This window comes from Vombatus ursinus, unplaced genomic scaffold (assembly GCF_900497805.2).
Source record: "Vombatus ursinus unplaced genomic scaffold, bare-nosed wombat genome assembly UNPS02000749.1, whole genome shotgun sequence".
In the NCBI taxonomy this organism is placed as follows: Eukaryota; Metazoa; Chordata; class Mammalia; order Diprotodontia; family Vombatidae; genus Vombatus; species Vombatus ursinus.
This window is the reverse complement of record NW_020940527.1, coordinates 781,524-806,746: the sequence shown is the minus strand read 5'-3', so window position 1 is coordinate 806,746 and position 25,223 is coordinate 781,524. Positions and strand designations below refer to the sequence as shown.

Genomic DNA, 25,223 nt, shown 5'->3' with positions numbered 1-25,223 from the left:
TTAAAAACTTTAGAGTTTTTTGTGTATTTTCTTTTGCAACATGGCTAATATGGAAATACTTTATATGATTTCATTTGTATAATAGCAAATAGCTTCCCTTTTCAAGGAGGGGGAAAGGCCAAGAGAAGAGAATTTGGAACTCAAAATTTTAAAAAATTGTTTAAAAAAATGTACATGTAATTGGGAAATTTTTAATGAAATAAAAATATTTTAAGCACTTATTTTCTAGCTTTCCATATTTATGAAACTACCTTCTAAGCTTACTTCCCACAAATTAATGACACAGGTGTGTTTTCCTTCACTTTATTTCGGAGTGATAGAAGCCCTAGCAATTCCTGGAACAAAGAGACCTATATTTGTGGCTGCCTATGATGAGGCATAGCACTAGGCAGACTGTAGCTGCTATCCCTACTGTCATCCCCAGCAGCAGCTCTGGCCATTCTGGGACGCCTGAGAGAAAGTAGAAGAGACAGTGGTTAAAAATGGAATGAGGCCAAGCCAGATACTTCCATGTTGAGCCAGGTCTGTACCTACCTCCCACGTTGTTTTCTTGGCCTGATTTTGGCCCATTCTCAGCCTCAGATAGAACCAGAGGCCCCAGCATCAGGTCTGCCTCCAATTCTGAAGGGTTACCTAGGAGACGAGAGACAGATGAGATGGCTCATTGTCCATTCAAATTCCAAGTTCCTGTGTTGAAAGCCTTCCAAAGCCTCCGTTCTACCTAATTTATGACCTTCTATTCTTCTGATATCTTCAGTCCCAATCAAGCTAGTCTTCACATCCCCCTGCTAATTAATGCTCCTAATAGCAGCCTCTGAAGTCCATTTCAGTTGAAATTACCTAATCCAAACTGACAGACCCCTGTCTATGTTCTCTAACATTCATTTACCTTTTACTGGAAGGCCTCTAGTGGTGGGAGGTACTTGTTACCACCTTAGAGACCCCATTCTATTTTTTTTTTTTTAGAGGGGACCATTTTAGTTATTAGACTGTTTCTAGTCATGTTCTTTCTCTCCTCAATTCTACCCTTCCTTCGTGGTTGGGGTTCTTTTTTTTTTTTTTAAAGTTTTTTGTTTGTTTGTTTTTAGGCAATTGGGGTTAAGTGACTTGCCCAGGGTCACACAGCTAGTAAGTGTCAAGTGTTTAGTCTGAGGCCAGATTTGAACTAAGGTCCTCCTGACTTTAGGGCCAGTGCTCTATCCACTGTGCCACCTAGCTGTCCCCTCGTTGGGGTTCTTTTAAACAAGTTAGCATTTATATAGCACCTATGTGCCAGACCTAGTGCTAAATATTTTATGCATTCCCATTTGATCCCAAAACTAGGAGACAGAGAGGTAGAGGACTATGAGGGCAGAATGTTGTGTTAAAGGTTACTTATTGAGTTTTTTCCAAAATTGTTTTTTCTTTTTTGATGTGAGGGGTTGTTGTGTTTCTAAACTTTGAGATTGACAAAAGCAATCAATGAAATGATTTTTTAAAAAATCAAAACCAGATTAGACCCCTGGCATTCCAGCCCCTACCCTCCCTACCCCTGCCAATGCTTTTACTGTTACACAATCTTGTCTGTATCAGTTATAACCCCCGACCACCTGGGTTCTTGAGACAATCACTTCCTTTCCTCCTGTATTCCTCCTGGAGCTGGTAAACAGCTCTTCAGCATCTCCCAGACTGGGTAGACAAGTTTCTGTCACACTCACCCGGCTCCTGATCCAACAGGCTCCGTTTCCTGGAGGATGAGAGGGATGTGCAAGTTCCCATCCTGCAGCAGTTGCAGACGTCGCTAGGACCTTACAGGGACCCACCTGGGATAAAAAAAGGACAAGTCACTCCGGGAATAAGCCATTTATCCATGAGCCTCAGGTCTGTCCTCCATAAAATGGGGGTAGTCCATGTTTTAAGTCACAGAATGCTCTATAAAACAGAAAACTGCCCTTATTCCCCCCCATTTCATTCATCCTGAATTCTTAAGGCACTCACTTGTCAGCTGTTAAGTTGTAGGAACAGGCTTTGTTCAAGGGACTGGGGGCCTGGTCAGTGGCTGTGACTTTTAGGTGGCAGGTGATATAAATCTAGGAAAACAAGGGGAGGGGTTAGGAAGGCCCAGGGAATCCAGAATTTGTAGCTTCCAAGGGAGAGGATTTACCTCATTCCTGGAGTCTTGGGCAAACCTGAAGGAGTCTACCATGAAACGCAGCACATTCTGCCCAGGCCGGGGAGAAATGAAGATTGAGGAAGAGTCCCACGATTGTCCATCTACCAGGCACCTGGGCATAACAGGTCTGCATCTGCATCTGAGACCATTCTTTCCCCTCCCCCAGTTTTGGTCTTTTCTCCACCCCTTTACCCATTGAAGTCAATGACAACGCGGTAGGGGACAGAGGCCGGGTCTGGGGTCAAGGTGGCTATGCAGCTATCAACAAAGAGCCTCAGGGGCGCATGGTAGCCAGTGTAGACATCGGCCTGGATGTGGATCAAGTCCCCCAACTGGAAGGCTGAAGAGGTCCTCTCTCTACTCCAGTCATCTAGAAGTTGATGATAAGAACAGGCTCATCTTTTCATTTCCCTTCCAACCCCCTCCCTCCAAACCATTGTTTCCTTCTCCCACCCCCATCCCTGTTCCTGGTGCCATTTCATCCTGGAACTTCCCTTGGATCCTGGGGTAGGGGGCTCCTTGTCCTGGAACATTCACATCCCTGTGGCCTTCTCACACTGAAATATCCCTCTAAGACCTGCCCCCTTCTCCTACTGGAGGAGTGCCTCCTGGGGTCACCATTTTGTAAAGGTTCCTAGGTTGGCCTTCATTCCCAACCCAGCCACATTCCTGGCTTCTGGACTTCAAAACCATGCTCTCATACAGGGTACTTTCATCTCTCCCCCCTCTCCCCCATCAGAATATAAATTCCTTGAGATTATGGGCTTAGTTTTGCATCCCCAGTGCTCATAGGAAAAGCCCAATTCATGTCTCTTTCCTTCCTGCTATGAAATAGGCTCTTGACACCCCATACCTACCACGAGGTGTAGGGAAAACTTGAACCGCTGCTTCCTGGACAGGGTGGAATAGAAAGGGACCCAGGTGGGACGAATGGCTCTGCTGCTCACTTTCTCTCTCCTAGAAGGGAGGGAAAGAGGTCTGAGATACTATGGGGTCATGAAGAGACTCCCTGGAAGGCAGTGCCCAAGTCCTGAGGAAGGGCAGCTGTAGACCCCCCAGAAATGCCTGACCCCTTGAGGTTACCCTCTTCCATACCTCACCTGGGGTATGGACACTGGATGAGGACTGAGACCTCACTGCTTCTAAGGACCAGTGGGCTTTGGGAGAGGCTTGGTGCATCAACAAGTCTGGGGTCATCTGGGGGAGAAAAGAGTTCCCAATATGCCCTCTGTCTATAGGGCCCTGCAGCTCGATGGCCAAGGGCTTGTCCTGTTTTCATACTCGCAGGGCAGGACAGTCAGCCTAGCTGAGGCAGCAGGGCACTCAGAGAGAGCCAGGAGGCTGTTACGTATCAGGCAGGCCACCTTGGCTACCATCAACCCCCTCAGACTCTAATAAGACCGCCCAGGACCCTCAACCTACGAGCCTTTGCAACAGCAACGCTTCCAGCCCAGCATCCACAGCCAGCATCCTGGGAAGCAACTCTGTCAAGATACAGCCCAACATTAATCCTACACATGCTAGAGCCATGTCTGTTGAAGACCCAGAAAATAAAGCTCCTGCCACCAGAATTCTTGGTATTGTCAAATCTCATCAGAAATAGATACTATTTTATAAGTGCAAATGACATTAAGGAAAAGGCCTCCATGTCTGCTTTGTTTCTGTACCTTAAGGACCAGGGGACCTTCCCCATCTGCCTCACAACTAAAACCTTCCATATGCCTTGTCTCCCCTCTTAGAAGGGGAGCTCCTTGAGGGCAGGAAGCGAGATTGTTCTTTGCACCTCCAGCATTTAGCTCGGTGCTTTGCAAATAGTAAGCGCTCAATGAAAACTTCTCATTCATTCACAGTAATCCTGGAATACAGAAATTCAATAATCTCTACTCTACGGATAGGCAGGACAGAAATTGGGGTACCTCGATGAGTCAGAGATGGTGCTAGGACCTGGGACTAGATCTCCCAACTCAGCCCAGGGATTATGTCCACCTACTGCCAAGAGGAAACTGAGACAATCCAGGTTAAGTGATTTGCCCAGGGTCACACGGCTAGGAAGTGTCTGAGGTTGGATTCGAACTCAGGTCTTCCTGACTCCAGAACCAGAGTCTATCCACTGCACCACCTAGCTGCCCTTCTTGTGGTGTTCAGTCACGTTGGATTCCTTATGACCCCATTTGGGGCTTTCTTGGCGAAGATACTGCAATGGTCTGCCATTTCCTTCTCCAGCTCATTTTATAGATGAAAAAACTGAGGCAAACAGGATTAAGTGACTTGGCCAGGGTCACACAGCTAGGACGTGTCTGAGACCAAATTTGAATTCAGGTCTTCCTAACCCCAGAACCAGAATCTATCCATTGCACCACCTGGCTGCATTTCTTACGGCCTTAACAGCAATACCCCCTAAGGTGGAATCTTACCTGGAGTTCACTTCCACATTCATGGAGCCCCACCTCAAAGATGACTCTCTTACTCAGGGGGTCTGAGGACACGGGGGCACAGGCCAAAGGGCCCAGGGTCAGCTTTGTAGCCCAGACCAGCCGCCCAGTTCTAAAGAAGTCCCTGTTCACACTCACTATCAGCCGGTCATCCTCACACTGCACTTCTACCACAGGTGGTGGGGAGGATAGAGATCCCAGAGCAGGGCTCTGCGTAGCCCAGGACAGGGCCTTGGTTTCGTCCCAGTCACCATCCTGGAGAGTCCAGAGTAAGAGGACAGACACTAGCCTAGCTCCCAGCCCCATCTCACCTGCCTTATCAGAGGGGAGCTACTGCCCAGGGCATTTATACCTCCCCCCTCCACTCCACATTCATCCTGCCCGCCTCCCTCCCCCCCATCCCATCCCCAAGCCCAAACCTGGGACACCTGACTCCATCCCCCAGCTGCCCCAGGCTTCATCCTCAGCCAGGGTCGCAGCAGAAAATGAGGAAGAATAAGTAGGGGAATCTGCTTTCACCTGTTGAGTGTTTGGGCTGAGATTGGAGTCAGAAAACCTGGGTTCAAATCTCTCACTTCCCTGGACCTCAGTCTTCTCATTTGTAAAATGAGAGGGTTGGACAAGAGAACGCTAAGGTTCTTCCTCCACTTAATTCCCCTCCCTGAACTCTGCAGTCCAACTACACTGGTCTATTTGCTGTTTATTTGCCATTGACCCATTTCTCTCTGTTCAATTTAGTTTAATTCTATGAACATGTATTAAGCATCTTCTCGTTACATCTCTTGACTGTGAATGTGCACCAGCTGCCTGGAATGCTCTCTCTCCTCCCCTCTGACTTCTGGCTTCCCTGACTTCTTTAAGATTCTGCCAAATCCTACCTTCTGCTGAGGCTTTCCCCAACTCCCCTTCCATCTCACTGCTGCTGAGGTCATCTTCCACTTATATGGCGTCTATCTCAGAAGGACACAGTTATTTGAATGTTTTCTCAAACAGGATGTAAGCTCCAAGGGAGATCCCATTTTGCCTTTCTTTGTGACCCCCGCGCCGAGTATCATTTCTAGCCCATTGTGTTTCATAGATGCTATTGACCGACTTTTAACTCCACCACTTGCCCCATTGAGCTGTTCTGAGGAATGGGCTTTATAAACCATAAACCATTACTCAGGGATAGGGAACCCATGGCCTCGAGACCACATGTGGCCCTCTAGGTAGAACTTGAGGACTTCGAGGGCCACATGTGGCCTTGAGGCCGTAGCATCCCCGCCCATGTGTTACATAAATGTGGACTGTTACGTGCTGGGCTAGTAAGTTATGTTAACACAAGTGGGAGTCATTGGCTTAAAAATATGTTTATGTAATCAGTTAATGGAATTGTACTGGGTTCTAAAACATGAAGAATATGAAAAATTCAGAGAAGCCTGGGAAGACATATGAACTGATACAGAGTGAAGTAAGTAGAATAAGTAGAAAACAGACACAATGACCCCATTGGAAAGAACTAAAACCCCCAACAAAATAGGGATGAATGTCATATAATTAAAATAACCAAGCTTCTCCTCAAAGAAGAGATGAGAAAATGAGCTTCCCTTCCTTCTCTGCAGAGGTGGGAGACTATAGGTGTGGAACATTGCATATACTGTCAGACTCCTTTCATGAACTGGTTGGTTTTACTGAACTAGATCCCCTCCTCTCTCCTTTCTCTTTTCTTTTTGTTACGAAGGATATCTCAGTGAGAAGTGGAGAGAGATATAGTGGGGAATTGTGACAGGTGGCCACAGAAAGAAAATGATACAAAAACAAAATATATCAATAATAATTTAAAAAAGAGAAGTGCTCATATCAGAATGCTGGGGGGCTTTGGAGGGGTCTGGTCCCTTTTTGTCTTTTGCCTCCCTCTCCACATACTACAGACTCTAAGATTAAATTTTCTAGTTTATTTATAGAGGAAATATATATTTAAAAATAAGATACAAGGGTAAGGGAATTAGAAATGTGATGAAAAGGAAACCTCCCAATCCCAGACTGAATGGTGCCTAATATTTTAATATTATTCCATCTGGGTATTTTTCTTCAGATTTCTTGACCCCAAATCCTCTCTAGGCCTGGAGCTGCTTTCCTTCTGTCTCCCTAGTACCTATCCCTCCCATTCTCTCCCCTCCCCCAACACCCAACAACCACTCCAGAATAATAGCAAACCAATCTGGGATTTATGCATCTAGGTACTTTCACTCTAGTGCATTGGTCCATCCTGTAATCCCAGGCTTATTCTCATCCAATCAGAAAGCTTCTTGATCACATAAGGAGGTTTTTGAATGTCCTCATGTTTTTATTTGGCTGTCCTACTTCAACAAAAATAGACTGTTCTGACAGCCACCAACCCCAATAGTCACTGAAGGCAAGCCTGAGGGTCTTGATTTTTCCCTGCAGCTCTGCTCTCAGGTAGCATTTCATCTGGATGGAGGGTCACTTCTAGGAGAAGCTGGAGGTGAAGGAAGGGTGTTGAATTTGTTTTGGGGGTAGGACACAGGATGGCTAATGCTTACACCCATCAACCCTCCTGATGATGGGAGAGATGCCAACATGTATAACATGGTGGAGGAAACATGGAAAGACCAGGGTTGAGTGTCAAGGCTCAGGGAAGGCAATACCTCTGGAGACTCAGAATGCTTGCTGGGCCTAAAGCCAAGGCTCCTGTGTCACTGGTACATAATCTCTCATCACGGGAGGGCTAGGAAGAGAGACAAGGGCAGGCATGACCTTTTTCATCCCATAATGGGAATGCTATCTATCTGGCTCTCAGAATGGGGTGTTTGGGGAGTACTGTGTTCCGTTCTGGGTGCTGCCTTCTAGTAAGGACACTGATAAGCTGGACAGTAGCCAAGGAAGGGTGACTAAGAGGGAGAAGGGCCTCAGGTTGATGCCATGTGAAAATCAATTAAAATAAAGGGAGATATTTAGTCTGGAAGATGGAAAACCCAAGACAACATGGCTATGCCTTCCAGTATATAAAAGGCTGTCTGGTGCAATGGAGGTTAGCTCTGTTCTGCTTGGTCCTCGAGGACAGAACCAGAGACAAAGGGGTAGAAGCAGACAATTGAGGCTTGATTTTAGGAAAAACTTTCTAACAATGATCACTGCCCAAGAATGGAAGAGGCAGCCTTGGAGAAGGTGGGCTTATTCTCATTTGAGTGGATGACCACCTGTCTTTTTTCAGGGGAGGGTTGGTTTAGATGGCTTCTGAGATCTTGCTCTGAAATTCTGGGATCCTGTGTTATATTTCAAGCCCTTTGTCATCCTTTGTCCTGTGCAGGGCGGGGGCAGGACAACACCCGAATGCTGAGTCATCCCGGAGAATATGGGTGGAGCTGGTCCACCAGGAGTTTGGTCATGCCAATCACCTCTAGTCTGCTCATGTCCCTAAGGTGTCCCTCAGGAAGGAAACGGGCATAGAATGTGTTACCCAGTGATGGAGGTGCAAAGGGTGAGAGACTGAATCGGGAGCAGAAAGAGACAAAGACTTGGTCGACAGAGGTCAGGCTTCAGGGATGTAGCTCCCATCATCCGAGCCAAATGGCTGCTTGGGAGAAGACAGGGAGAAGATCTGAGTTTAAAGCTACAGGTGAAAATCTCACCACAAGGTAGGATCAACCTTAACAACCAGCTGGCAGATGGATTTCATGTGCCAGGAGTCAAGAAGATCTGGTTTCAAATTCCACTTCTGTGGACCCTGGGCAAGTCACTTACTTCCCTGTGACTTGGGCATCGCCCAAGAGCTCATCTACTTAGTCGGAGACTGTTGGGATCTCCATTCCTGTATCCCCCTAATTAGACCACACATAGTCTCTCTGAGGGCAGGGTCCACTTCTAATTCATCTCTTCACAAATTACTTTATATAAATTTATGTAAACATAGATTTTATATATATGTATACATCTTGGTTCCCTTGATAGAATGGAAGCTCCTTGGAGGCAGGGACTGTTTTATTTTATCTTTGGATCCCTAATACCTAGCACTGTGCCTAGTACAAGCTTAATAAATGGGTGTTGGTGAATTGATTGCTTTTCGTATCTTCCTCAGTGCCATGTACCTAGAATATGCTTAATAAATGTTTGTAGAATTAAACTAAGTTGAACAGGGAGAAATGAGCCAAGGCTTTAGCCAGAGGCTGAAGGAGGTAAACAGTCTTGGGTCCTGACAGTAATGACAATCAGTGGGTGCCACAGACCGATAGCACCCCACACCAAGGTTCTAGCCTGATTGCTATGGCTCCACGCTCCAGTGCCCTGCCTGGCAAACAGAGAGGATGAAGGGAGGAAAAAGGAGAATAGGGAGGTATCCATATACCTGCATACAGATCTCATCATTTTGCTTTTTGTTATCACAGGTTTCCCAGACTCGGGTAAAGTGCAGATTATCAGAAAATATATTCCTGGCAATGGGAGAAGGAATAAAGGGAAATAGAATTATTAGAAGCTGTTACCATTTTATGTCTTTAGATTATCTACACCATTATTTTGGACCCAGGAGAAAGTAATGATAATTCTAGTAAATAAGAGGATTATTTTTTTGGTCAATTAACTGTAACTGCATTTAGGGTTTTCTTGGCAAAAATACTGGAGTGATTTGCCATTTTCTTTTCTAGCTCATTTTACAGATGAGGAAGCTGAGGCAAACAGGGTCAAGTGACTTGCCCAGGGTCACACAGCTAGTAAGTGTCTGAGGCTGGATTTAAACTCAGGATTTCCTGACTCCAGGGCTGGTGCTCTATCCATTGTGCCACCTAGCTGCCCCAAATAAGAGGATACAACATCCTTCAATCCAGCAATACCATTAATAGGCCTACACCCCCAAAGTGATCAAAGAAAGAAAAATCATGTAAAAAAATATCCATAATTATATATGTACATGTATAAAAATAGGGGGTTTTTTTTGGTTGTAGCAAAGAACTGGAAACTAAGGGGGTGCCCACTGTTTGGGGAATGGCTGAATAAGTTATGGCATATGAATGTGATGGAATACTACTGTGCTGTAAGACATGATGAAAAGGTGGTTTCAGAGAAATTTAAGTAGACTTGTATGAGCTGAAGAAGAGTGAAGTGAGCAGAACCAGAAGAACAATTTTATAGACAATAACAACAACACTGTAAAGACAGCTTTTGAAAGCCTTAGAACTCCAATTGATGCGGCAATGACCAGCCACGATTCCAGATGACTGATGCAGCAGGCTGCCCACCTCCTGACAGAAGGGTCAGGACTCAGGGTTCAGAGACATAGTTATGGACAGGGCAGTGGAGGAATTTGTTTTTCTTGACTGTGTATATTTGTTACAAAAGTTTTGTTTTTCTTTCCTTTTTTTTTTTTAAATTCCCGTGGGGAATGGGGTGGGTTGAAGGGAAAGAAAATCAATTTTTGCTATTTAAAAAAAATTAATTTAAAAACAGATGAACAGGCCCAGAGTGTGCACAGGTTCAGTATGTGTACAGACTAGTCATGGGAATCAGACACCTCTAAGACTGGTCTTAAGTCTTATATTCTTTATATTTTGAGAATCTATTATTTTTGTGAGTACCTAGGTGCAGCTAGGTGGCTCAGTGGATAGAGCATCAGGCCTGGAGTTCAAAGCTAGCCTCAGACACTTACCAGCTATGTGACCCTGGGCAAGTCACTTAACCTTGTTTGCCTCAGTTTCCTCATCAGTAAAACGAGCCGGAGAAGGAATGGTGAATTCCTCCAATACCTTTGCCAAGAAAACCCCAAAAGGGGTCACAGAGAGTTAGACATGATTGAAATGACTCAATAATAAGAACAACACTTCACTAATACTTAACCCCCTCTAGGATTTAGAGATAATTATCCCTAACATTTCTATAGCACTTTGAGGCTTGCAAAGTGCTTTATGTCTATTTAGTGATAATGATCCCTAACATTTCTATAGTACTTTGAGGCTTGCAAAGTGCTTTATGTCCATCTTATTTGATAATTATTTGAAATAGGGACATTTGATAATCATTGATATCTGATATATTTTATAATCTTTGGAAATATTGATAATTACTTGATAATTATTTGAAATATTGATCTTATTTTTATCTTTTTACCTGATTTGGTCCTTTTAACCACCCTGTGTGGTAGGTGCCATTATTAGCCTCATTTTACAGACGAAGAAACTGAGGATCCTAGATGTTAAGTGACTTGCTCAGGGCTGTTCAGCTAGTTAGTGTTAGAGGCAGGTAGCTTCTCATCACTCTAAGTCCATAATGCTTTCTGTTCTACCAAGCTATCTTGTGATTTGTGGTGACCCAAAAAATCACCTGGAGACCATCCAGGTGATGGATCCTCTGGCCCTCAGAGGCCAGGCACATGGTCCATCACCAAGCCCACTTGGGCCAATATTCAAAGGTTTTCCACCTTGATACAATGTGCAGTAACTCATGCTCCCATGGACCAGGCTTCCAGCATCCAGGATTGCCTTCACTCCATGATGTGACATTGGAGAAGCTTAGTGGAGGATCCTGGGCCTTGGCCAAGACTGCAAGGACACAGATGAAGAAATTCACTTCTGGAGGGAAAGGCTCTCAGGCGGGATTAGCTGAGGGTGAGCCAGCATAGACCAGGAGAATTTACTGCCCATAAAAATGAGAAAGGAGGGGGTTGGGCTCCAACCAACTAGACTTTAATTACATTGGGATGACAAATCTGGTCAACGAGCTCATCCTCTTCCGGACTTGTGTGAATGCTTTTGTTCTGTTCCCTTGGTTTTCTCTTTTTTGTCTTTGTTTTCTGGTTTTTTGTTTTTTGTTTTTTGCTAGGCAATGGGGTTAAGTGACTTGCCCAGGGTCACACGGCTAGTGAGTGTTATGTGTCTAAGGCCGGATTTGAACTCAGGTCCTCCTGACTCCAAGGCCGGTGTTCTATCCACTGCGCCACCTAGCTGCCCCTTGGTTTTCTCTTGAAAACATTACAGGCTTATCTCTGTGAGAGGCAGCATCATATCAAATGGAAAAAGAATCTGACAAGGAGATTCAAGGTCTAGTTGGCCACTGAGGAAGACTACCTTCTGACTCTAATATCGTCCTTTCAGATGGTCAAAGTGCTATCCTCATACAACGGCCCTGGGAGACTGGGAGTTTAGGTATTATTGTCCCTAGTTTACTGATGAGGAAATGGGGCTCTTTGAGGTTATATGACTTGCCCAGGGTCACACAGCTAGTAAGTCGCTTTCCTCTGTGACTCAAATACGTCTTCTGTTTGTGTTCCGTTTTTTCTGTTGTGTCTGAGTCTTTGCGACCCCATTCGGGGTTTTCTAGGCAAAGATACTGGAGTGGTTTGCCATTTCTTTCTCCAGCTCTTTTTACAGATGAGGAAACAGAGGCAAAAAGGGTGAGGTGACTTGCCCAGGGTCACACGGCTAGTAAGTGTCTGAGGCCGGATTTGAACCCCTAAGTCTTAGGTGTTCGTTAAATTTTAGGTTTTTTTTTTTCATTCATCAAACATTTGTCGAGCATTGTGTTCTGAGGGCTGTCAGGAAAACAAAAGAGGCCTATCAAGGTGTTTACAGTTTGCTGAGAGGAGAGCCAGAGAAACAGGAAACAATGCAGGCAGAGTGCTTCCCTTTCTGTGCATATCTGTGACCTCAGTGATTTGGCTACTCTTGCCGGCTGAACATCCTGTCTGGGCCAGAGCTCTTTCCACAACACCTTGGGCAAATAGTATAATCTCTCTGAACCTTAGTTTATTTACTAATAAAGTAAGAGTAGTAACTCATGCATGACCTGCCTTGTTGTGAGTCTGACACGAACGGCGGTTGTGCATGTGTCTGTGTGTGTGTCTGCCCTTGGTGGGTATCCTTGAGAGGCGGTAGAATGTGGTGGACCTGGAGTCAGACTCCAGACACTTAATAGCTGGGTGACCCTGGGCAAATCACATAACCTCTCTGTGCCTCAGTTTCCTCATCTGTAAAATGGGCGGGTCAGACTTGGCAGTCTCTAAGGCCTCTTCTGGCTCTAAATCTATGATCCTATGATCTTTGTGGCACTTGGGACAGTAGAGTGCCCCAAACAATGCATACTGGGACCTGTGCCATCTTCCGCAAGCCAACAGGAAAGGCATGATGTAATTTCATTACTCAGTAAGGGAGTGCAGAGTAGCAAGGTGGCACCACGGATGGTGTGCAGGGCCTGGAGTCAGGAAGACTCCTCTTCCTGAGTTCAAATTTGGCCTTAGACACTTACGAGCTATGTGACCTTGCGCAAGTCACTTCACCCAGTTTGCCTCAGTTTCCTCATCTGTAAAATGAACTGGAGAAGGAAAGGGCAAACCACTCCAATATCGTTGCCAAGAAAACTCCAAAAGGAGTGAGGAAGAATCAGACACGACTGAACAACGGAACAATACCTAATTTATCCACCAGGTGTCACTATACTCAAGCCGCCAGCCTGAAGGTCTCATCGAGGTCTCTCTGATGTATGCACAGGGCATCCCTTTCCCTCACCTCCATAAGGCTAAAAAGATTTGGAAAAACAAACAAATCAATCTTGCTTACCAGATTGAAAACTGAACTGGGGAACTGGGGTCTGATATATATAGCCCAGAGACAACCTCTAGCTCGATCTGGCCCTACTCTGCATGTGGAATTTTTTCTCTCAGTCTCAACTGCCCGTATTCACAAGATCAGGCACACACTGTCCTGTAGCCACTCATTTTACTGTATACGGAGAAAAAATGGAAAAGAAATAAATCATATACTCCCCTCTGGGGTATCTGCCCAACTATCTCTAACTCTCTTAACACAACTCCTCCCAATTACCCTTAGGCTGTGGGAAGGGGATGTGTGTGTGTGTGTGTGTGTGTGTGTGTGTGTGTGTGTGTGTGTGTTCTGGACCACAGTGTTTAAGTTGGAAGATGAGGGCATCCAAGAGAAGGAAAGGTCATCACATCTCCGCACTTTGCCATTGTCTCCAGCACTGTGCAATACCCCTTGATAGCGATGTTCTGCCCTTCTAGGTAGTACATTTCTATCTTTATAGGGGGCCTCCTTTTTCAATGCCTTCCTCTAATATTCTAGTCATGGAATTTTTAGATCTTGTTGCAGACCCTCTCCCCCACCCAACCCCACCTTGATGGTGGGGAATTTTGTTTTTGACTGGGATTATATAAAAAAATAAGAGTTGCCTTTGGGCATTTTTGAGAGTGATCTGTGTATGAAGCTTAAGAGTAAAATTTATTTTTGAGGCAATGTAACGTTATAACTGCGCCGCTGGGTGGCACAGTGGATAGAACACTGGGTCTGGAATCAGGAAGACCTGAGTTCAAATCTGACCTCCGACACTAGCTGTGTGAGCCAGGGCAAGTGGCTTAATCCTGTTTGCCTCATTTTCCTCATCTGTAAAATGGGCTGGAGGAGGAAATGACAAATCACTCCAGTATCTTTGCCAAGAAAACCCCAAATGAGTTGGATATGATTGAAAATGACTGAACCACAACAAAAAGTCATAACCAGGGCAGTGCCTTAGGGCATGAAAATTTAGAGGGTGCAAATTTTTAACTCATATTGTCCTTCCTTTATCCTTATCATTATCCTTAGCACTCATTCAGTGCTTTTCACATGTTATATTACTTGACCTTCCATCATAGAAACCACTAACTCCCCCTGTTACTTAAATGAATTTTTCTTAATTACTGCTCATATCATTTCACATCATGAATGACAAAATTAATTTGAGGGGGGTTTTGTGATGTGTAGGGTGCTGCCTTCTGCTACTTATTCCCTCTTCCCTCCTGCCCCACCTCAACTAAACACTACCTTGGGGGTGGGATGGTGTGTTCCACGTTTCTAGCCCAAACACCAAATCCTTTATACTTGTGACCCACATTGGATCACTGCTTACTCCTCCCATGCATATGAGAGAGGTCTAGGCTGGAAGGAAAGGTTGATTTTCTCTTTTTTTTGCCCTATTTCTAATACCCACCCTTCCTTTCTGTTCCCCCACTGAGTCTACAGTTTTGATCTCCAGTTGCTCTTCAGACATCTTGAACTGGATGTACAGTAGACATCTGAGATTCCACTTGTCCCAAACAGAACTCATTACTTTTGCCCCCCTGAACCCTACCCGTGTCCCCCCTCCTTTCCCTATTACTGTAGAGGGCAGCATCCCCCTCCCACTCTCTCAGCCTGGACACCTCACTCTCTCTCTCACCCCATATCCAAGGCCAGTCGATGTCACCTTTGCAACATCTCTCAAATATACCTCCTTCCCCTCTTTAACACTAACCCTGGTGTAGACTGCTTGGATGACTGCAACGGCTGCTGGGGGGTCGGCCTTCCTCGAGCATCTTCCCACTCCAATCCATCCTTCATTCAGCCCCCCCAAGCGCTTCTCCTGAAAGGCAGAGCCCTGGCTGTGACACTGCCCCCTACTCAATAAACTTCCTGTGGCTTCCTATCCAGTCCTCCAAGATCAAATGTAAAATGCTCTGTTTGGCGGTCAGAGCCCCTCCTAACCCAGCCCCCTCCTACCTTTCCGGTCTTCTTTCACCTTACACCCCACCACGCAGTCTTCAATCCAGCGACCCTGGTCTCTTGGCTGCTCCCAGAACAAGGCACTCCGTCTCTTGGTTCCGGGCATTTTCTCTGGCTGTCCCCCATGCCTGTCATACTCTCTGTCCTCCGCTCTCCTTACTGACCTCTCTGACTTTAAGTCTCAACTAAAATCCCCGCTTCTACAGGAAGCTTTCCCCAAACCCTCTTAATTCCAGTGCCTTCCCTCTGTTAACTATCTCCTGTTGAGCCTGCCTAGAGCTTGCTTTGAATATACTGCTTTCTTGTTTTCCCCCCATGACTGCCTAAGCTCCTTGAGGGCAGGCGCTGTTTTTTGCCTTTCTTTGTATCCCCAAGGCTTAGCACAGTGCCTGGCACATAGTAGGTGCTTAGTAAATGTCTATTGACTTACTGACTAACACCACATGATGGAATTGTCAAATAAAACCCAAACTCCTTAGCCTTGGGCTCAAGCCTCTCCACAATCTGGCCCTAAGGACTCCTCCAGCCTTATTTTCTATTTTTCAGTAACGTGAGCCTTCTACTTAGAGGCAATATGGTATTAGAAAGATCACTGACTGAGGAGTCAAATCCTACTGTATGACCTTGGGCAAGTCACTTAACTTCCTGGGCTTCACCTTCCCCATCTGTAAACTGAGGGCCTTGGATTAGATTGCCACTAGATCCCTTCCAGGCCTTGCTCTATGACACTCCTCTAGCCAGCCAGATCCCCTCCCCCTCCCCCAAGCACCCAGGTTCATTCCCAAATCCTTAGTCTTTGTTAACGTTCGTCTTCCCAACTCCTACCCTGAATGCCCTCATGTCCATCCAAAGTCTTATTGTTGTTAATGCTCTTCAGGCCCATCTGATTCTCCATGACCCCATTTGAGGTTTTCTTGGCAGAGATACTGGAGTGGTTTGCCATTTCCTTCTCCAGCTCATTTTACAGACGAGGAGACTGAGGCAAACAGGGTTAAGTGACTTGCCCAGGGTCACTCAGCTAGTGAGTGTCTGAGGGTGAATTTGAACTCAGGTCTTTCTCACTCCAGGCCCAGTGCTCTATCCACTGAGCCGCCTAGCTGCCCTTCAAAGCCCAGGCCAGTCCCCTCCATGAAGCTGCTAAACCCTTAGCACACATTGTCTCACATTAGATGTTAGCTGTCCCCTCCCATCGGTTCCATCTTTGGTACCTAGAATGTATTTAAGCAAACCTAAGCCTCCTGGCCCCTCCAGCTCTGTGTCTATAGGCAAATACCTGCTTTACTTAGCAGCAAGTGGACCCTGTTTGTATCCTGCCTCAGGAAGGTATTCTTGGGCCTTTCCCCTGATCCTGTTCCCCTCCTCTTTTTTTGGTCATTTCCTTATCTTTCTCTTTTCTCCCCCTCTGCCCAGGAGAGATGGGTCCCTGACTATTTCTGAACCTTGGCTCTGCTCTGGCTCTGGTCTCCGAGAACCAGCACCTCCCGGTCTCGGGTTCATTTGTGGCTTTGAGGGGGGACACTTGGAGCGTTCTGTCTGACTCACCCAGCCCCTCTCTCTGATGGCTCAAAGAGAGGGTGGTCAGAGTGCAGGGAGCCCCTATAGGAGATTCCCCAGCAAGCTAGGGGACCCAAGCACTGCACCTGGGAGAACGGTGGGGTTTCCTCTTCCAGTCTCTCCTCTAATATTTTCTGGCCTGAAGCTTCATTTCTTTTAGGGTTGGTTTAATTTCTTTCATGCTTTGGGTATATGCATGTTAGTTTGGAAGACTGGGTCTGTGCTGTCTTTGGGGAAGTATCTCTCTTTACAAAGCTCTGAAGCTCTGTCCCTTTATAGGCCTGTTCAAATGAAGTCGGAATTCACCACCTGGGGTTTGGATCTCTGGGTGGGTCCATTAGCCTTGCACAGAGACAGACTGACCCTTGCACCGGGCCACTAAGTAACCCCAAACTCCAGTCACAGGCTGACCCTTGACCCCAGCCATAGATGAACCTCACTGGTCCCAATGGGGACTAGGTGAAAGAGTGAGGATGATTCAGGTTTATTTCATCACCACTGCTGGAGACAAAGCTCAGGGCTCCCACCTCCCAGGCTTGCGTGATGGGGTTCAGAAACAGAATCCTGGGGTCTGCCGGCTGTTACTCCCTGGTGCTGTCACCACAGCACGGTTCTGGGCTGAGCGCCGAACATAGCCATCTAAAGGACCCCAGCCCCGGCCCTCAGAGAGTGTGATCTCAGGCAGACCCACTCTAGTCCGGAGACACACTCACTATTTAGCCCGCGGAGGTAACAACCGGCAGTTATCCAGAGCTTTGTTTCCTCTTTTGTCAAATGAGGAGCTGGTCTAGATGATCCCTCCTTTGTCCCTCCAAGTCCATACCCACTTAGCCTGTAATCTAGCCCCTTAAGGCTGATGTCACAACTCTGGGAAGGCCGAAAAACACATTTTATCACCCCAGCCCACCCACATTTTGTAGACGAGCGCCAGAGAGGTCAAGAGATCTGCTCCGCGTTACATAGTGTCAAAGCTGGATTCAAACCCAGGTCTCCTGACTCCAAGAAAAACCTCCTCCCACCCTGCCTCGGGGAGATGAGATGAGACCCCCTTCTCCCATAAGCTGCTGCCCTGTCCAGTTCCCCCAGGCCAGGCTAGCAGGGACGCCTCCAGGAGCTACTGTTCCTGCCCTTACCAAGCCAAGAAAGGAACCAGAAGAGGAACGCCCCTCTTCCCTCGCCCCAGTCTCTGCCGAGGCTCGAGTGGGGTGGGGGGTGAGGTATTTGTGGCTCTCTTATGGCTTGGAACTGGAAGGTACCTTAGAGACCATCTAGTCTCATCCTCCAAGACCCATCTCCCTTTGATAGATGAGGAGAGTGAGTCCAAGCCTTAGTGATGGGCGACGGAGGGTTAGAAGCAGAATTTTACATCAAGCCTAGTCACAGAATCTGAATTGGAAGGAAGCCTGGAAGCCAGCCTGAACCTGGACCAGAAATGCCCAGGGCAGCATGTTTAGACACTGGGTCTGGAGTCAGGAAGATCTGAGTGCAAATCCAGCCTCATACTTACTAGCTGGGCAAGTCGCTGTTATTGCCTCAGTTTCCTTAACTGTAAAATGGGTATAATAACTACCTACCTCACAGAGTTATTGAGAGGATCAAATGAGATATATTTATAAAAGTGCTTAGCATGGTGCCTAGCATATTGTGGGTGCTATATAAATTCTTATTCACCCCCCTCCCCCAGGAGCTCAGGACTCAGCCACATAGTCCACCCCTCCCTCTTCTTTGACAGATGGGGAAGCTGAGGCCCAGAGAAGTGACGTGCCCAAGGTCACACAGTTAGTGAACAGCAGAGACATTATTTGAACCCAGGTTCTCTGACTTCTCCTCTAGCAGTCTTATCCCTTCACTATACTATCCCTGTTTCTGCTTTCCCTTCTAATATTTAGATTGGAAACAGAACTGTAGATGAAACCTGACCCATTACCCCAGAATCAGACAGGTGCATGACACCTGCTCCCCCTCTTGGGAGGGAGCCCACAGAAGAGAAAGAGTGTTGGATGCATGGGGGTGGGAGGCAGGAATAAAGGGGCTGGAGGGGGAGAGGAGAGAAAGGGGTGGGGAGTCTGAAAGGAGGCAGAGTGCCGCCAGATAGGAGAAGGATCTAATTCGGCCGCATCCCTCCTTTCTTCCCTTGCCACACCCCCTCCTCATTTAAGGGAGGGTGAAGCTGGAGTGGAGCCGAGTTGGCTTTCCAGGTGGTGAAGTGGGGAGACACTTCTGAGAGCAGGACGATCATTGTTCACCCAGGCCACCCCAGGTGAGGGAAGCGAGGCTCTGAGCAGGGGATACCCAGGCTGGGAAAGATCCGGGTCAGTGGGGCCCCGGGCCAAGGAGACCTGGGTTGGAGAAGACTCTGGGTAGGGGAGACCAGGGCAGGGGATTCCTAGCTAGGGGAAACCTGGCGCTGGGGAGATCTACTAAATCGGCCCTTGACCCTTTTTTCTGCTCCTATTGGAAGTGTGTGTTAAGAATAGGTATGAGGGAACCATGGTAGCATTTGGTAGTAATCCAGGATAGGGCCCTGAGGCGGGGAACGGTTTTACCCAGAGGCAGAGCAGATAATACTCAATGTGGCATGATTTTTTGGGGGGAAGGCGGTGCCAAGAGAGCCTTTCTGGCCATACATTTCTTGCCCATCTACCTGGGTAGGTGACCCTGAAATTTCCCCATTGAAGCTTCACTCCTTGGGCAAAATGTGCATGTTTTCACCTCCCACCCGTTTTCACTAAGCTGTTCTCAGTTCCTTATACTGCCCTCCGAATGAATCAGAGAATTCTTTTGTGAGAGCAGGCTTTGGTGAGTGGAGGGGGGCTGTATGGCGGCACTCCTGGAGAATCACTGAGGAAGGAAAGGGCCATCAAATAGGAAGGCAGTATATCGGGGCAGAGAACAAACATTCTTTAATACAGACACTTTACTCCAGAGGCCCAGAATTATTTCTTTCCTCCCAGGTCCTGGACGTGCCTGGGATTTGCTCAGGTGATTTTCTTACTTGGGAGGAGACAGGGCTAGAGTGGAAGTCTCTGTGTCCACAAGACAAAGAAATAGCAGCAAGAGAGCTCTGGGTGAGATGGCAGAATGATGTGAGACTGGGAGGGTGATTGATGGATGCCCAATGGAGCCCACCGACAAGGGGGAAAGTGGGAAGGGAGGATTTTTTAAAAAGTGCTTTAATTTAAGAAATGGGTGGGAGAGGGAACGTTTCTTAAAAATTTTCTGACCCATTTAGGCACCGAAGTGGGCTGGGCTAGAGCTAAAGAGACTGGAGAAACTATGAGTACAGCCCAAGAATCAGAGGACCTGGATTTTAATCTCACCTCTGAGACCTACTCCCTTAGCCAAGTCATAACTGGGCCTCAGTTTCCTCATCTGTAAAATGGATAGATGGCCGCTGAGGTCCCTTTTATGAGCCTATGATCCACATATTAACTCCCCTCCAACTCTCCCGCTTCCCACTCCCTATCCCTACCCTGCCACAAATTTAGGAGGAATGGATGGAGGGCTAAGTTCAGCTAAAGAAAGAATGACATTTTGAGATGCACAAAGGCGCTGCTAGGGATGGGTATACCTGCTTCCTTTTGGAAGTCCCCCAGGGATTTCCTTCTTCTCCAAAGGAGACCTGGGTCCTTTTTAGATCTTTGCTAATTGATATGCTGTGTCCTTCGGCAAGCTGCTGTCTCTGTCTCTCTCTCTCTTTCTCTCTCCCCCTCTGCCTCTAGGGGTGAGAGTAGAATTAAATCGCACGGCCCTTCAGTGTGCTCACTTCTTTGGGACCAAGGGTCTGTTAGGTTAATAAGGACCTGCGTCATGGGTGAAGGCGGAAGGGCATGGAAGAAAGGCTAGAGACGTGAACTTTGACTCAACCCCCGACGATTGATCTGAACACTTCTGGCAAGGCCTCCTCTTTGTCCTCATCATCCTTTTCCTCTTCCCTCCTCTTCCTCCCCCTCCTGCCTCCTCGGGCAGGAGCTCTAAGCCTCTTAAGTTCTGGCCCCTGTTACCTAATCTTCTCCTGTGTCTGTGGCAGACGGAAAGATGAGGCCATGGGAGGGAGGAGGAAGAGGAGTGTGAGGAGGTGAAGAGAAACTAGGGTGAGAGGGGGAAAAAGGGACGGCAAGAAGGGGGAGGGGAAATGAAGAGATGGAACGAAGGAAGAGGCAGGAGAAGAAGAGGGAGGGGACGGAGGGAGACGGTAAGAAAGGGTAGAGGGGCTGGGGATGAGATGGGTGAGAGGAATGATAGAGGGGGAGGGAATGGGGAAGAGAGAGGAGGAAGAGCAGGGAAAACATGACAAGGAGGTAGAATGGAGAAGAAGAAAAAGAAAGGTGAGGGAGAAAGTAGATGGGGAGGTGGGAGGCAGCAGAGAAAGGGAGAAGAACTGGGGAAGGAGGAGCGGGAGAATCAAGATGGTGGGCTGGAGGAGAAATCAAGACGGATGAGAATAGTTGGGTATGAGGAAAGAAAAGAAAAGGAGAAGTGAGGAAGGAAAAGGCCCAGGAAGGGAGGAGGAGTGCAGGTGGGGCATGAGCTGGGCACGGGGGAGATGATGTTGAGTATAGAATACCATCTTCTCAGGTGCGTGTCTCAGTCACCTGGCCAGCTCTCTCCTGGCCTGGATGGGGCTAATCCAGGCAGGAATGTGTAAGCTTGCCACTGCTAGAGGTGGGGATCCAATACCAGCTTGCTGGGCTTGGCTTAGGGGAGAGGCTTGGCAGCCAGAGTCTCCTGCTCCCTTATCTCCTGGCATTCATCTCCCCCACCCCCATCCCCCCAACAATAGATGTCCTCCATCTCCACAACACAGCATACATTCAGTAGAGCTTTTAACTCTCTCTAGACTGGAGAAGTATAGCCAGTTAGAGGTAAATCTTTAGTTAGAGGTGGGGGGAGGATTGGGGATCTGGGTTGTGGATAAGAAAAGGAAACCCCTGGGAAGAAGCTAGGAGTCCCTTCTAGGAGTGCATTGGAGTCAGCTCTACTGGGCTCCAGAGAGCTGACTGTTCAAATTTTAGTGTGAACATTTATATCTCAGAAACACTATAAATCAGGGCCTGGTCTCTCTTTTTGTTTATTGCTGACTCCTAGACTTTAAAAAATGATGAAGAAAACGTTAATAAAACAGATTGAATTTTTTAAAGGGTATCTGAACATTTTTAGTACACCCCTGTTTTATACACAACCTTGAGGCACGGCCAGGAGGCAGCTTTGAAGATGGACCATCAGGGGCTCCCCTCGACCACAGGGTTTTAAAGAGCCCCAAGAAATCCTTCCCGGGAGACTTGCAACAAAAATAAGGTAGACTGGAAAGTCTCAGGGTCCCTGAATGTAGGCTTGGCTCTCTGGGCATGGGAGTGGGTGAAGCCCAGGCAGGGAAGCATAGCCTAACAAGAACTGGTTAGCAGAGTACCTTATGTACATGATCTCATTCCCTGTCCACAACAGCCCTGGGAGGCAGGCACTATATGTATAATTACAGGAAGATACTGAATCTCAGAGAGCTTGTAAGTGTTTGAGAAAGAATTTGAACCCAGACCTCACCAGTTTCCCTCTACGTCTGCTCTTCCCATCACACTCTGCTACTGCTCAGGCATAGTCTGTGCTGGGAGCATTAGGGAGGAATCCCCCAGACGTCAGAGGCATCTGGGGTTGAATTTAGGGGCCAGTGGTAGTCTATTGTGAGAGGCTCCAGGAAGACTCCTGATTTATGTCCCTTTCACACACACTGGCTTTCCATGATACTTGAAATTTCCCCATTAGCTCTTCACCCTTTTGGGTTCGACATGGCCTTCTCCAGGTTCCCCTTCCACTGCAAGGACTGCTGAAAGGGGAGTTAAGACCACAGCTGAGGGAAGGGGCAGGAATTTTGCAGACTGATTTCAGGTCTTCTGCCCCGCCCCCTGGGCAGCGGGAAGGAGGGTCTCAGGGACTTACTCCAGACATGTGCTTTCATTCCTTTGAGGGAAAAAGGAGGGTTCTGAATTAACCAGCAGCAGCTCAAGGGGAAGGTGATTTGGCACTTCAAAATGCACTGGAACTCTACTCCTATGGCCTGGCTTCTGTTGTTAGGTAAGTCAGGGGACTGGAGGGAGAGCCAGGGAGCCCCCAGGAGGGGGAGCCCACAAGAGTAAGCCTTGCTCTGGGAATTCTGCCTACACACCTCCAATTTCTACCGCCCTTTCCATCCCAGACTCTTTCCCACCCAGGTTGTCATTGATAAATCATTCTGCCCATCAGTCAGTCCGGAGTATTGATTACATGCTGATTTCTCCAACGCTGGTAGTTGCTCTTTCTTTATCTTTTTCTTTTTCCACTCTGAGTTCCCAAGGGCTGAAAGGAATCTTTGAGAGACTACAGTCTCTCCACAATCCAACTGCACCCCGCTTCCCGCTTACTTTACACATGAGGCTTCAATGCAGGCACCAACATTGGGCCTTTCCTGAACCCCCCTCCTTCCACTAGCTGCTAGTGCCTCCTCTTTCAACTACTTTGCTCTCATTTACACACACACACACACACACACACACACACACACACACATGCACATACATACACGTATATGTGTTTATGTATATGTACATATATACACACATTATAACATGTTATAATTAATAATATACTATGTTATGTTATGTATAATATATTATACTATATCTCTCTATATATGTGCTGTAACATGGGTGATGGCACTGGACGTGCCCTTGGGCCCCTTCTAGTGACACATCTGCTCTGGACTCTCTCTAAAGGGGATGCACATCTGGAGGGTGGGGCACATGGACCTTTGGAAGTGGCCTAAGTAAAAGTTTAGCACCCTTGTCATATCTATATGTTGTACATACTTAGATATGTACTCACTGTCTCCTCCAATCAAAAGTAAACTCCTTGAGGGCAGGCATTGTTTCACTTTTGTCTGTGTATTCTCATTCCCTAGTACAATGCTTAATAAATGCTTGTTGATTGATTGATGGAGAATATGAGTTTTTTGGTGTAAGGAAAAAATCTTCCTAGTAATCAGAGATATCCCAAACAACAAGAAGAAGCATTTATTAAGCCTTTACTTTAAGTCTTCTTGTACAAAATGACTAATATAGCAATATTTTGCATGATTGCACATGTTTAACCTTTATCAGATTGCTTACCATCTCAGGGAGGGGGGAGGGGAAGCAAGGAGGAAGAGATAGGATTTGGAACTTAAAACTTTTTTTTTTAATGTTAAAAATTGTTTTACACGTAACTGGGGAAAAATAAAACATTTAAGAAATAATCCATTCTTTAATCTTATCATAAGTTGGTCTCACTGTCTTAGAGTTTGCATACTCTTGTCTCTTCCCTTTTAAGAAAATCTGGGACAATTATTTCCCCATCTGCAGAATGGGTATAAAGATACATGTACTGCCTTCCTCACAGGGTTATTGTAAAATGCAGTAGAAATGTGAGTTATTATCATCATCATCATCGCCTCTTCGTAGAGCTGTCCAGTCTCTTCCCAAGTATTAGGGTAATGAAAAGTGCTCATTTTTCTCAGGTTTCTTGTCAGTTTTGGTTTCGTCCCGACATTATCCACGTGAATCCAGGAACCTCATCCATCCCCTGTCACCCTTCTGGGTTCTCTTGGGCATGACTCAGTCTTCCTCAGAGGATAATGTGAAGGGACCCCCCTCCTTGGTAGCTGTGGGTAGAGAGAGATCCACCCCACCACAAGCAATATCCAGGGTCCAAAGACCAGCTGCTGTGAGGGTTTTCTCTAGTGTGAGCTCTGAATCTGGCCAGCTTTCTCAAACTCTGCCTCTGGCCTGGCCTTCTAGCTCGGACCATCCTGCCTTTTTTACGTCTCCTGGATCTTCCAGTTCAGCTGCCTCTGGATTGGCCCCATCTGGGCCAGTGGAGCTTGCTGTCATGAAAACAACAATCAAGCCTGAGACCACATCCATTGCTGTTGCCTCTGTCTCTGGGCCTGTGAAACAAATGTTGATACCTGAATCTCCTAGAGTCATTTCTTCACCCTCATCTCTTGATCCAAGGCAGTCAGTGGATGGTTTGATGTCCAATGAGACCTCCAGGAGTGAAAGACACGAGAACCCTTCATCATTCCTGCATGGCCTTGATGTATATAGGCCTAGGGCTAACATGTCTATAGCCCCAGGGGAGCCCACCACCTCTGAATCTGACATATCTGGATTGACCAGGCAACCAACTGGAGTCTCACCTGCACTTTCCATCGTACCTACCTCTTCTGCTGAGACCAAAGGTCCCACACCAACTCAGGCATCCATATCTGTTTCCCCTCTGATGGAAGGACCAGGGATGGTAGGGCACCCTCCTGCTCTGAGCTCTGGCACAGCTGAAGCAAATACCTCCTTGTATCTGACACTGGCTCCAAATGACCTGGGGAATACCATTTCTACAGCCACCTTGGAATCAAATGCTTCCACCCCTGCTTCCATCACGTTAGCATCTGCTGAGCTTTCATCACCAGTGGTGCCTGAGCTTCCTGTCCTAGTTACCCTTCATCCTAAAGAGACTGAGGTTCCTACTCCTGAACCTTCAGGGCAGCCAGAATCTGAA

General features: G+C 47.0%; 1 protein-coding gene across 1 annotated transcript; it reads right to left on the bottom strand.

Annotated features, from left to right (window-relative positions):
- Nucleotides 1-325: 325 nt before the first annotated feature.
- On the bottom strand, nt 326-4,890 carry LOC114039494 (zona pellucida sperm-binding protein 3-like). Its single transcript, XM_027857263.1, is given in 11 exon segments — nt 326-450; nt 535-633; nt 1,698-1,789; nt 1,791-1,802; nt 1,978-2,069; nt 2,144-2,264; nt 2,345-2,522; nt 3,006-3,109; nt 3,253-3,349; nt 3,417-3,474; nt 4,567-4,890. Coding segments are annotated over 11 exon segments (1,302 nt in total).
- Between the last annotated feature and the right edge of the window lie 20,333 nt (nt 4,891-25,223).